Source organism: Danio rerio, chromosome 9 (genome assembly GCF_049306965.1).
Source record: "Danio rerio strain Tuebingen ecotype United States chromosome 9, GRCz12tu, whole genome shotgun sequence".
NCBI lineage: Eukaryota > Metazoa > Chordata > Actinopteri > Cypriniformes > Danionidae > Danio > Danio rerio.
Window position 1 is genome coordinate 13,417,505 of NC_133184.1, and position 14,628 is coordinate 13,432,132.

General features: G+C 36.4%; 1 protein-coding gene across 4 annotated transcripts in view; it reads right to left on the minus strand.

Annotated features, from left to right (window-relative positions):
- zmp:0000000979 overlaps positions 1-14,628 on the minus strand; it is a 90,322-nt gene that overhangs the window by 18,057 nt on the left and 57,637 nt on the right. The window contains exons 16-23 of one of the 4 annotated variants that reach the window (XM_068223561.2): positions 13,084-13,197; positions 12,821-12,949; positions 11,059-11,157; positions 10,776-10,865; positions 10,525-10,617; positions 9,339-9,422; positions 9,181-9,247; positions 3,704-3,917 (exon numbers count right to left, since the gene is read on the minus strand). In XM_068223561.2, coding sequence (XP_068079662.1) covers positions 3,704-3,917; positions 9,181-9,247; positions 9,339-9,422; positions 10,525-10,617; positions 10,776-10,865; positions 11,059-11,157; positions 12,821-12,949; positions 13,084-13,197 — 890 coding nt within the window. Of the gene's footprint in view, positions 1-3,703; positions 3,918-9,180; positions 9,248-9,338; positions 9,429-10,524; positions 10,618-10,775; positions 10,866-11,058; positions 11,158-12,820; positions 12,950-13,083; positions 13,198-14,628 lie in introns of all 4 variants that reach the window. The other 3 variants (XM_021478851.3, XM_068223562.2, XM_073912511.1) reach the window with 3 other exon arrangements.

Consider the following 14,628-nt stretch of genomic DNA (forward strand, 5'->3'; position numbering starts at 1 on the left):
TCATATTCAGTAACTTGAAGTGATTATAATCACTGCTGCTCTACAGTGAATGATGTGTACATTCTCACATGCAACTGAATCTATTGACACACAAGACACATTAAAGAGTGAAAACTTTCGCTTTGGACGTCTGGTTTAAAGAGCTCGTTTCAGGAGGATCTCAGAATCAGGAAAAAAGAGATGGTCTACTGATGTCACATATCGTTTTGGAGTATTAGATATTGTGCATTGAATAAATAAGTTAATAATGTCATAATTATCATAATCTCAGATGAGAAGTGCACCATGTCATGCCATGTCTTTTGCCAAGTTCTTAACATTGTTTTCCGTTTGGTGTCTGTCCGTGGCAAATAGAAAAAAAAAAGTAAAGATGTGGTGTGCCGTGGCAGTGCTTCTCATCCTGTGTGAGAGGCAGGAGGAGGCTGTTTGCTGATGTTTATTAAACAGTTCGCTGATTAGTTTATTATTGGAAAGCTAAGCAACAAAGTTTGTGTTTGGGTATTAAATTTAACCCAGTATTTGTTGCTTCCCTTTTTGTCATTCACTTTTTGCTTATTGAATTTATTTATTGCATCATTTACATTTTATATGCTGGCAATATTTGTTGTTTTATGCAAGTCTTTTGTTAGTTACGAAAGGTATACTTAGAATGGATATTTGTATATTCACTTCTTGCTATTAATTTTTCACTGATGTTACATTTTTTGTTGTTTGAGTAAAAAATAAATACATTTTTTGCTGTTGAATCTTTAATCTGTTTGCTACTGTAAATGAACAAAATATGTTTTAATCACTCTAGAAGGAAGCAAAGTAGGAAATACAGTTAAGTAGAAGAAATGTGGCAAATCTTTAAGCTTCTAATTCAATAATTGTTTTTAATAAGTAATATAAGCATTGTGGGAAATCAGATTAAAAGTTAGATTGTCTACATTTGCTGGTTTGCAATGGCAGTACTTCACTACTCACAGCAAGGTAGGGCTCCAAAATGATTTTGCTCTGGGCCCCCAGATGTACAGAGCCAGCCCTTAGTGCGAGTCTTAGAACCCAGCACACCATCACAGCATTTATGCCTCGTTTCCACTGATAGCCCTTTTCCACAGAGTGGTACGGTATGGCACAGTATGATCCGGTATACTTTTATGTCCATTTCCACTTTCAAAAGGTAATAAAAAGTGAACCATATCATATCACTTTTGAGTACCCTTTTCAAATGGTAGGAAAACAAATACTATGGAACTCAATCTCCATTCTCCAAATTCTTCAAAATATCATCTGTTGTGTTTAACAGAAGAAAGTCAAATGGTTTTTAAACAAGTGTGAGTAACTTTACTCAAAAGGGTGAGTAAATGTGGTGAAATATCCCTTTAAGGAACATTAAAATAACTGTAAAATATCAATGTCGTGATGTCTTTAATGAGAATGAAGTGGAGAAGAGTGTCGGAAGTAAAGATATAGGCCAGACGGAGTGATAAGAGCTCAGATGTGAAGCGATACTCTAATCTCCATTCTCTGCTTTATTTCTGCTCGCAGAGCCTGAGAAGAGTTTCACCCTGAAACCTGAGCCACAATCAAAGAGCACCAGAGACCGGAATGGATGGAGTGACGACAGAGGAATGCAAACAGTGATTAGACAGGATATTAATGAGTCCCAAAAACCTCGGAGCCAGGCTGAGTGACCTCTAGTTGACCTCTGACCTGAAGCCGCAGCCTGTTTTGTGTACACCAAAACACAACAGGAACGCAAGCAGGATGATGATTGAGGAGGTAGGAAGTGATGAAGCGGCGGAAAGCGAGAGGGAGGAGCTCAGGGAAATTAAAAGGACGTTTGGGGGATTGATTGTCCAGAAATTACAGAGAGCACTAGGCTGTATTTATTATTAAAAACCCTCTAATCATCTTGGTTAAACTGTTATTATAAATAATAAGTCCTGGTTAGCTCAGCATTTTGCCGGGTCAACTAAAAGTAAAACTGTTTACATATAACTTACATATTTCAGCTAGTTGCTGAGGAAATTTTTAAAATATATATATATAGTTTGCTTGTTCTCCCTGTGTTCGCATGGGATTCCTTCGTGTGCTCTGTCTTCACCCACTAGTCCAAAGACATGTGGTACAGGTGAATTGGGTAGGCTAAATTGTCCAGAGTAAATGTGTGTAAATGAGAGTGTATGGGTGTTTCCCAGTGATGGGTTGCGGCTGGAAAGGAAAATTAATAAACAAAAATTTATATATATATATATATATATATATATATATATATATATATATATATTTATATATATATATATATATATATATATATATATATATATATATATATATATATATATGGTTGTGTGTGTGTGTGCGTGTGTGTGTGTGCGTGTGTGTGTATATATATATTTTTTCTTTGTTTAATCACATTTAAATCCATAAAAGTAAAATAATTTTTGTTATTTAAAATAAAATAACATTAAATTAAACATTGTTATAAACACATGTTAAATATACACATGTATAAAATATTAAAATATATTAGTAAAGAAATTGTTTAAAACAAAACTAAAACAAAGCTAAAACACATATTCAGTAGTTACCTAGTACTAAAATAATGAGTTTAACTTGATAGAATAAATTATTTATGATATATAACTAAGAATAAATCTAACTAAAGAAAAATGAAGCTCCAATTTCCCCCACAATTCCCAAGAAATGCGCAATAGGTGAGTTGAATAAGCCGTATTTTTTACATATTTTGCGTAGTGTATGTGTTAGAGTGTATGGGTGTTTCCCATTGATGGGTTGCACCTGGAAAGGCATCCGCTGCGTAAAACATGTGCAGGATAAGTTGGTGGTTCATTCCACTGTGGTGACCCCTGATAATTAAAGGGAGTAAGCCAAAAAGAAAAAAATGAATTAATAAATCTAATAAATGTAGGTAGGGCGGCACGGTGGCTTAGTGGTGAGCACTGTTGCCTCACAGCTGGTTTGAGTCCCAACTGTATCAGTTGGCATTTCTGTGTGAATTTTGCATGTTCTCCTCGTGTTGGCATGGGTTTCCTCTAGGTGCTCCGGTTACCCCCACAGTCCAAAGACATGCGCTATAGGTGAATTGAATAAACTAAATTGGCCTTTGTGAATGAGTGTGTATGGGTATTTCCCAGTACTGGGTTGCAGCTGGAAGGGCATCGGGCATCTGCTGCGTAAAACATATGCCGGAATAGTAGGCGGTTCATTCTGCTGTGGCAAGCTCGAAAATAGAGACTATGCCAAAGGAAAATGAATGAATGAATAAATAAATGTCGTATTTTCAAAAAATCTATTTAAAATAAATGACAAAAATTAACTCTTTTGCAAAACACTAAAGCTGCCGAAGATTAAACTGAAAATCTAAAAATTAAAACTTAAATAAAATTTAAAGTATTAATAAAAAGCATGAGCATTTTCAATGACTACACTACAACAACACCATCATTTGATACCATTTCACTTTTTTGACTTGGTTTTATCACAATAATATACATTTGCTATACAATGCAATCCCTCATGCATCATTTATTTGGACAGAGGGGTTACGTGTGCATACTGGGAACATATTCGGGGAATGTTTTGTTATTTGCCTGTTGGAATTCAAATACACAAGCGTGTCAATCACACTGCACATCAGCACAGACTTCATAAACACAAACACAGGAGCACAATATGACATGTGACTGAAACTCACTCTGCAGCCGCTGGTAATCCTGTCTGGATTTCAGTCTGTCCTTCAGGAGACAGAGACTCTGGTGAATATGCTCTGGCAGTGAAATGTGTTGATTTTGTGTTGATAGCCGGCGTAGCACCTTTGGACTTCCTTGACCTCTGTGTCACCCCAGTTTCCGGCTGTAAAGTTGTTGTTTTTACCCTCCGGTTTCTTTGCACCCCAGTGACCTCCTCTCCTGTGGGGAATCACAACTATTTGTGTTGATTGATGTTGTATAGTGGAGATCAAAATGACAGAACAGCCTCCTATTTCCTACATTTCGAGCTCCACAAAGTTTTAAAGCCAATTTCATCAATTACATATATTCTGAAGCACAGTGTTAAAAATGTAAATGAGATAATTAGAAAACACTTTCAGGTTCCTCACAGTTATTGGTGTTAATCTGGTCCCTGGTGAGAAATTCCTTTTTTTTAATAAATCCTGCAACTAGCAGCCAAACTTTCCATTTTTTTTACTGATTTTGCAAGATGTAAAAAGCCATTCTGTTTCTAGAACACTGTATATTTACAATGTCATTAGCTTATTTAAGTGCACCATAAAAGTTGTCCATAAAAGACAAATGTCAAGAGGTTCTTATAATGTAGCAAATCTTGGTGGGTTCTGGGTGTCTGTTTAGTAGTCACTTTTCAGGCAGAACAGTTCTCTTCGCTTAACTGTTCCATTTCCGGCTGATGTGGGCCAGGATAGGGTTTCATATTCTCAACATAAGATCATTCTGAAAATGTAAACATTGCTGAAGATCGCAAATTATGAAGCCAGCGCTACATATGGCTGCATTTTATCTTTAAAACTAACAATACAGAGGGGTATGATGTCGTTCCTTTTCGCACTTATAAGCTGACCGCTTACATCCGTATGGACAGCTTTCCAGCTGTTACCAGACTGTCCAGTAGCTCGACATGTATGTCAGTGGATTTGAGATGCAAAGCGGAGTTGACCACGAAAACAGGGTTCAAGTCCGGTGAAGAACTGTTCCAGAAAGCAGGTAAGACAAAAACAAAAGCCAATTAATTAAATAAACAAGTACTTAACAGGGTGCAAATGTGGTTATATCTGAAAATGTGGTAAAAATCAAGCAGCAAGAGTTTTTCTTTTTCTGGATCGCTTTTTAAAACTGTCGGTTGGGTTAGGGTAAATGGGTGGGCGGGTCAGTCTGTTCTTTTGAAAACGGTTGGTTTAGTTTAGGTATGGGGAGGGTGGGTCAGTCGATTGGTCAGTCAGTCATTCGGTCAGTAAACAATCAGTTGACAGCGGCCTCTGGTGGATGTATGCGAGAACAACAGGTGCTTATGGCACTCGTGAGAGAAATTTGATTCTCAAATATCTCAATAATTGTACACAGCGGCCTCTGGTGGATTCGCGAAAACAAAAGCTGCAAAAAAAAAAAAAAAAAAAAGCTCCTGGGACATATTTTGCTCTCTCCCGAAATGTATAGAGGTACGTAATCAGAATGAGCCTGTGTTGCATAATCCACTGTGGTACTGATAAAACAAATCTCTCTGGAATGTAAACACAGGTGTTACAAACAGCGATATGGACGAGGATCAGATTTTTTGGTTTTGGGGCTCTTTTTTTTTCCTGATATTTACTTTTTTTGAATTACAAAAAGAGATGTAACGCTCTTCCACCTAGCCAACTATGGAGAAACTGGGAGCCAGGCAAGAGAGTGCACACACATGTGCACACACATTCTACTGTTTTAGCACAGTTGTCTAACCGTGCCTTGAATTCTGAGTCGAGAATAGTTTGAAATTGTGCCATGCTGGAAACACAGCTAGAAGCGTACCAGGGGCCTCATGTACGAATACTTGCGTTGAAATCATACTAAAACATTGCGTACGCACAAAAAATTCAGATGTATGAAACACTGCATACGCCGAATCACATGTATATTCTCTTTGTACATCCGAATGAAGGTGTAACTGAGCATACGTGCACGAGCGCAAAACCCCTCCCTGCCCCCTCCCCCGTATAAATATGCTAATTACTATACTTTGGCAAAACCCAATGAAAAAGCAATGGCAAAAGCAAGCAAAAAGAGAAACTTTGAACAGAATGTGATTTGAAGGTGCTGCTTTCGGAGGTAGACTGGGGAAAAACGGTGTTAAATGCAAGTTTGTCCTCCGGAATTAATAACAAAAGAAAGAAAAAAAATAGAGTGGGAGAGTTTAGCTGATGCGGTTAACACAGTTGGGTCTGAACATCGCACTGAGTGGATTAAAAAATAAATAGTGCTATGTAAAGGTGTAAAATTTTGTAGCGTCTTTAACAGCGTGAGTGGCGTAGCTCGTAAAGCGCATGGCATCATGTTTTGACACATTTAAGCATAAACTCAGCTCGAATCCAGCGTTTGATGAACTCATTCTTTTTTCCCCCCGCTACATATCAGATTTTGCCTATACTCTTCATCACGAGGAAGACAAGTAGGAATCATTAATAAGTGTGTGCATCATATTTTATTTGCACATTTATTGAATGGAAATGTTTCTGATTTACGTATGCAAATTCATCTTCAGATAGTGCCTTTATAGCAATGTGTGTGCAGTAGATCGCTCTGATTACATTGGGAAAAACGGCGACCTCTGCAAATTGCGCTTTGATGTTTGGCTGGTCAACTGCATGGTATGGAAACCTTATATACCTGCGGATGAACCCGTCTCATACAGCTGCCAGTGCACGGCTCAAAGACACTTTGTAGTGTGCAATTTAACTTAACTGCCACTAGGATTTGCCAATGGAAATATAACAGACACACACAAGAAATGTGCGTACGCCAGGCATGAAGTTGGCGTGGACCTGCGCACGTTCCCAAGTTAATTTCATCGTTAGTAAATCCAAACTTGAGAGTGAAACCTGGCGTACAAAAAGTTTTTGTGCAAACGCAGCGTTGATACATGAGGCCCCTGATTGTTCTTAGAACAGTTTGGCACAATAGAGGAAAAACAAACCCAGGCTCATTCTAATTACGTACTTCTGTATACATTTCTGGACAGCGGCAAATACATTATTATTTATTTATTTTTTGCAGTTTTTGCTTTCACGAATCCGCCAGAGGCTGCTGTGTAGGCTTTTTGAGATCTCAAATTTCTCTCGCAAATGCCATTCGCACCCGCTCTTCTCGCGGAAATCCACCGGTCGACTGACTGACTGACAGACCGATCGAATAACCCACCCTCTTCCTTCCCTAAACCCTACGACAGTGTTTTAAAAAGCAATCTACGAACAGAAAAGCCTTACGGGAGCGGGATTTTTACCACGCTTTTAGATTCTAACACATTCACAACCTGTTATTTACTTTTTTGTTTTATTTTTTGTGAAAAGGAACGGCGTCATACCACCCCGTAGCGTTCAATTTAAAGACAAAATGCAGCCATACAATCCTCTAGCCACAAAATTTGCGATCTTAAGAAATGTATATAAGGTTTTCAGAATGAGCCTATGTTGGGAAAAACGGAATTTGGACTGAAAGCCCTGCAAACCTCTCACCGGCAGAAAGAATCAAAAGACTAGACTAACCTTTACTGAAGAGCATGCTGTGGACAGAGAATTGGTCAAATACCAAAGCAAGTTAATATTTTGGGTTTAACCTGGGGAAAGTCTGAGCCCAAAGTCACACATACAGCATGTCTCTGAATGTTTATAGTGAGAGAAGGTAGTGGAGTAAGAAGTTTAGTATCACTTAAAGTGGGTGGGATTATTGCTATACTTTTGTTCTGCCTCTACAGCTGCTACTTCCTGATTTTTTTTATTCTGGTTGTCTCCCAGAATGTGTCCCATCTGCTCCTCGAGTACAAATGAGAGGAACGTCTGGACCTCTTCTACTGATCACAATGCAGCTATTCCAGGTGTCTTTTTCTTGTGGTGGTATAAAAATGGTTTAGTCATGTGAACCAACAATCTCTTGTGTTGCAAATCCAGCAGTGTGTATAGGTCATGTTTTAGTACCGGTATGAGGTTGTACTAAAAAAAACGTAGCAGGTACTAGGTACAAATTGCTGTGGAAAACCCCCAGAAGTGAGCCGTATTGAGCCGCACTACATCATACTATGCAGTGGAAAAGCGCTTTCTGGTAATGCTGTGATTTGATGTTGAAGTATTAATATCTCATTCATAATAATGCATGGTTATTTGGATTGAATGAGTTCTAGCTCATGAATAAATGTGGAGAAATGCTCAGAGTCTGTTGTCGTCACTTCATTGCACTGAAATGAACTGCCATCTCATGTTGTTGTTTCAACTTCAAACCGAAAGGACATTTATTCAGTCATTTTCCTTCGGCTTAGTCCCTTATTTATCAGGGGTCGCCACAGCGGAATGAACTGCCAACTATTCCACCATATGTTTTACGCAGCGACTGCTCTTCCAGCCACAGCCCAGGACTGGGAAACACCCATACACTCTCACATTCACACACTATGGTAAATTTTGTTTATCCAATTTACCTATACCGCATTTGTTTGGACTGTGGGGAAAACCGGAGCACCCAGAGGAAACCCACAGAACTCGAATCAGCAAGCTTCCTGCTGTAAAGCGACAGTGTTAACCACTAAGTCACTATGCTTCCCACCAAAAGAACAAAATTTAAAACAAAGATCCAATTTTCACCTAAGTGAAGTTTATGTATGAACTAATTTCGAGAGGATCACGTGCTTATGATTGCTAGCGGCTGGATCCGCATATCCAATTCAATACGCTCCAATCAGATGACTCCTAAACTACTATAAATACCCTGGGTTTCATTCCACTGCTTTCTTCGTTTTGAAGAGTCCCCCCTTCCAACCCTACTCCTCCTTCTTCCTAGATGGATGACATGGTGGCCCAGTGCGTAGCACTGTTGCCTCACAGCAAAAATGTCTCTGGTTCCAGGCTTTACCAAACCAGCCGACATTTCTGTGTGGAGTTTGCACTTTCTCCCCGTGCTCACGTGGGTTTCCTCTGGGTTCCCCGGTCTCCTCCCACCGTCCAAAAACATGCAAGTTAAGTTAATTGACTAATCCAAATCTGCACCATAGACATGCTTCTAGTATGTAGTTATCTCCAAGAGCAATCACTTACTGTTCATTGGTTACTACAGCAGGGGAGCTCTCGAGATCTACCTGAGCTTAAACTCCCCTCAAGCCTTGCAACGGGAGGGAACCCTGGGTTCGAGGATCTCATGAGCTCAGGGCTCTCTCCAGGGACAGCATGCCAAACAAGCTTTTATAATCAATCATCAGCAAAATGTGAACTCTTGAATAAAATTTATGAGTCACAATGCTGTTTTCGGCAAGGTGTATCCTTAAAATCTCCAAAAATGTGTTAGGGGGTTTCGTGACCCTTTAAGAAGTCAGTGAAAGGTGGAGGAGAAGGGTCATACTTTGGGGGATGTTTACTGCATGCAGAAGTTGGAAAAATAAAGCTTGGATAGCAGATCTAAGCTGAGCTGTTACTCAGGTTACCGGTTTTCTTGAGCTGTTGAGTTGTGGAGCTGATCATTTCCTCTAATCTCTCCTCTGGTAAATAGACCTTGAGAGAGAGACGGGATGAGATTCAGTAAGATTAAACCAGGTGTTAATGGATAACTCAAAATTGCATGCTATACCGGTGGAACAATTACCTGTTCATTCTGAAGTATTTCACTGTCTGAACTGAAAAAATCCTCTTCCTTTTTTACTTTAGATTGCTTTGCACGTGATCTGACCTTAATCTAAAAAAAAAAAAAAAAAAAACAAACAAAAAAAAAAAAAAAACAGCATCACTTATACAAAACTTTGAGATGTTTTAGGCATCACAGATTATTAAAGTGTTAAATTTATCAGTTTATAATAAGGGTGGCCAATTATTTATGATCAAAATAGGTCCAAAAGTATTCAGTATGTGACAAGTCTATTAAAATGCAAATAAATGACCTTATAAATCATGTTAAGAAAGCAAAAAAAAAAAAAAAAAAGAAGTTTTTTTATGTCTGTGAGATACAGCATGGTTTAATTAATATCACACAAGCAAGAGCTTGATTGCACATGATTATCATATATACATGCAAGTTCACACTGATCAAAACCTTAGCTGTATAACATAGACAATATTGTCGGTCAAGAAATCCATCAGGCAAATAATTGACTATGGTTTTGTTCAAATGAAAAATGTTTAGTGAATGTTCATGCAGTTTAACAATATACTCCAATCAAACAACTGTGTTGCTCCGTCTTTCTTGCTTTCACTTTCACATCTTGTAAACAGTCCAATAAAGGTTGAGCAAACTACTACAAAGGGGTAAATCAGCAAATGTATACAACTAAACACATCAGCATATGTAAACTGTACATGTATTTGAGCACTATAAATAAATTAAATAAAATCTTACAGTGGCTCTTACAGTCTGTTTTTTTTTGTCTTAGCAAACTAGTTAAAAATTGTTTCATTTAAGCCAGAGCAAATGTTAGATTTGATTTTGATTAGATTTTTAAATTTTTGAATCAATCTTGTTTTTTTTTTAACACATCAAGCTAGTCAATCATTCACTGTTTAATCAACAAAGACTTCTTTGTTTTCTAAATGAATAAGATGTTTTTAATGTATGATTCAATTAATATTTACTCACTGTTAATGTTCAAACAATGACAATTTAGTTTTAATATTACTATACTTAAAAGGCCTAAACCAGCAAACACACAGCAAAATATAGGTTAAGTATTGTTATTTAAAAACAATATATCCTCCATAATTTGTAGAATTGTCAATTTTGCACATAACTGCTTCACTAATGTATGCTGCACATTATATAGGTAAAAATGATGCCTCACCTGTTCCTCCTGCACTATTTCATTGTTATCATCCAAATTATTTTCTTTTCTCTTGATCTTAGTTTGCTTTGTTCGAGATCTGACCTTAATCACCTAAAGAATACAAGATCTTGTGTTTTTCTTTTTAGTTACAACCAAATCTGTAACACTTAAATCAGCTGTTCCAATAGTTGGACTTTTTAAAATGTTGAGACTTTCTTCAGACAAATACATGTAAACATACTAAACCTCATGCATTTAAAAAGACTTACCTGTGCCTTCTGAAATATTTCACTGTCAGAGTCTAAAAATTCTTCTTCTTTCTTTACCTTGTTCTTCTTTGCATGAGACCTGACCTTGATCTACAGAAAACAGCACTTTACTTATTGCAGATTTGTTATTTCCATCTTAATTCGTAATGCTTAAATCAGCTCCAGCTAAATGTGTTTTAGACAGATGAAGACTCTAAAGATGTTGATGTTTAGACAGATGAAGACTCTAAAGATGTCATATCACAGCTTCTCAACAGTTAATATAAAACAGAGGACAACTCACCTTTTCCTCTTGATTTATTTCATTTTCAGCAAACAATCCCAAACAATCCTCCTTCCACTTGGCTTTCAATCTTTTTGGATGAGATCTTACTTTAATCACCTACAGAAAACAGCATCTCACATATTTTATTGTGACCTAAACAAAATAATAATAATACATGTATTTTTAAATAGTGTCTTTAGGCCTATCATGAATAAATACATTTGAAACTAATAATACTGCCAATAAATGTCAGCAGGTCCCTGTCCCAGTTCATGATTCATTGAATCCATCATTTGTTTTGTTGGCTGATTAATTTGGAATATTTATGAAAGGATTATTAATCGTTGACTATATTTATGCAAAAAATGGATTTTGTCAGGAAATACACACTGAGTGTTGTTCTTGTTAACATTTATTTGATTGGTGAAAAAGAAAAACAGAAATCAATAATATATCGAAATTTAACTCACTCCGTATTAAAGGGATGGCTTAACCAAAATTTTGTGTTGAACACAAAATAATATATTTTGAAGAAAGCTGGAAACCTGTAACCATTGACTTCCATAGTGAGAAAACAAATAATATCGTAGTCAATAGCTATGTTTCCATCCACATATTTTATGCACATTCGGTATTAATCGCATAAAAATGCTTTATGGAAATGGCAAGATGTGCTTCAGTTTTGAAAATGTACAGAAAAAAACGTATGCACATAACTGAGTAGGGTAAACCTTTTGTTTGAAAAGTGCAAAAAACTATGATGGAAACACTTTTACTGAATAATTCCATCTTGCGCAATTAAAATGTTTGTGATTTTGATCATGTGATGATCAAAATGAGTGCAATAGACAGCATAAATGAACAAACCAGCGGGCCATTGTAAAACATCTAAAATGTTATTTTGGTCATTCTAAAATGTCTTAACCAGAGTCTTTATATTATTATAATATTATTACCGTTTTTCTTTTTGATATTTGGCAGTTTATCAGGAAGTGACAATTCTGTGTAATATTTATGTGATTTATGCGATATTCCAGTTTTACTGGATCCATCTTTGTATCCTTTCAGTTTTCTTAAAAAAAGTCTTCTTTTATGTTCAACAGAGCAAAGAAAGTCAGATTTGAAGCAAGTGAAGAGCTGCTAAATTATGACAGTTTTCAGTTTTGGGTGAACTATCTCTTTAATTTCCTGACTGCTGAACATTTGTTCATTGAAAATTTGTTAATTGAAAAGCAATTCCTGCTTTTCAGGAAAACTGCACACTCGTCTGTATGATATTACTTAACAATATCATATTTTAAAAACAAAAACGTAATATATTTTAATTTCATAACTTGAATTGTTGGTTCATTCTAATAGGTTTTGCCACACAGTCAATGCGTTCTTATATTTTTCTTACAAATTGAGGGACATATTCATATACGGTCCACTCGCACATTATTTAAACAGCACATCTGTTATCAACGTAGACTTTAAATATTTCACACCCCTACTTGGTTGTAACAAATTTTATAATAGACCTTTGACTGTTAAGTATGTTTACTGTACACTGTTTTTAAAACGCACAACATTTATATTGAGGATTTTAAAAAAAAGGAAACGTGTATTAATCTTAAATGTCTTGAAAAAAAAATCACTTTGATCAATCAATCAATCAATCAATCAATCAATCAATCAATCAATCAATCAATCAATCAATCAATCAATCAATCAATCAATCAATCAATCAATCAATCAATCAATCAATCCCACAATAGTGTACTAAACCAGGAATATTCACCCTTTTCTCTTGACTTTTTGGACTGTTGGAGTCAAATTCCTCCTCCTCATCATCATCATCATCATCATCATCATCATCATCATCATCCTCTGAATTAGGCTGCCGTGTGTGAGCTTTCTTCCCAAATATCTAGAGAAAGTTTTACTTGTGTGATTAACACAGCAGCTATACTATATTTCTCCTTATAAAATGTTGCATCATTTTGTAAATAATAATGTGTAATGCAGGTTCTAAAGGACATAATGGTATGAAAAGATACTCACCCGTGCATTTGCATTGAGTTTACTGTCAGAACTTAAATAGTCCTCTTCCTCATCAGTCTCCTCTTCTTCATTTTCCTCCTCCTCCTCTACGCTTATCTCTCCATCAATGTTGATCTTAAAAACATACAAAAAATCATCCCATCAATTTATTTGTTTTCACAAAAAATCTATCCTGAATAACCCTAAAATTTAGCAATTAATCAGTCCTATTTTTGACCTTGGACCACAAAATCAGTCACACGGGTCTTTTCTTTTAATTGATTCATTCATCAAATGAAAGCTGAATAGATAAACTTTTCATGTATGTTTTGTTATGAATGGACAATATTTAACAGAGATCCAACTGTTTGAATCTTATAAAAAAATTTTATACTGAGAAAATCGCATTTAAAATTGTTTATAATGGTCCACTGAGTGGTATGGTATCTGCATGGGCCACCTTTATCAGGCTTGCATTTCCACTACCAAAAGGGTACCCATGGCGTGATGTCTGATAGCAAGTTTTAAGTCGATGTCATTCTCGTTCGAGGAAATGTCTACAGTAAAGCTGTACGGCTCGTTCTCATATCATATGAGAAAAACTTCTCAGAAAACAAATGCTTCATGCACATAAATACTTGTGTATAAATGTTCATTACTAACCTTTCTATGAACATGATTTAATTAGTTTATAGCTGCTGATCAAAGATAATACGAAATAGCCTAATCTAAGGTCTGCAATTATATAAAATAAATAAATAAATAAATAAATGCAACACATATAAACACATACAGACCCTCACAGTCTCCAATACGTTACCAATTACAGAAAAAACTACACACAGCATACATTTAGTCCGTATTTGGGTTCAAAAACAACATGCAACATCTACCCCACAGTAATTTCTAATCTGTATCTTTAATCTTCACCAGCACATGTAACATTAACATATTGTTAGAGAGTAATTTGTCATTCCGAGTTCATAATAATCCATAAGGTGATGATAATAGTTAAACATGGCAGTTTGTTCATGTTTTAGGTTGCTGAAAGAATTATTTGTTCCCTTTTTTTTGGGCTTCTTTGTTTTTCGCTTATCAGTCTCATGTTTGTCCCTTTCCGAAAGGATCGGATGTCAGAAGGACTTCAGTGATAACACATTATTATCATCAGCTTAAAAAGTTCATTATTTCATAGACGTGTGTGCAAGCTCTCTTGGAATGTGAAACCGCTCACACTTTAGACAGACAACAACGGGGCACAGAGTAGATTCTGCTCTTCGTCTTGGCTTTATGGCTTTTCATCAAGACGACAACAAGGTTTGTCGACCATGGTTCGTTATTATATGCACATATTATTACGGTTGGCTGTGTATTTAAAAATGGCGCTTTCTTTGTTTCCTTCTCCTGGCTTGTGTACGCACAAGTGACATATCTCTGTAAACCAATAGCGTTCTTGCTCTGCCTTTTGGTACCCTTTTAGGTACCCTTTTGAAAGGGTAACCAAAAAGTGGTATGGTACGATTCGCCTTTTGGTCCCTTTTTTTCAGTGGAAACAGCCATAAAAGC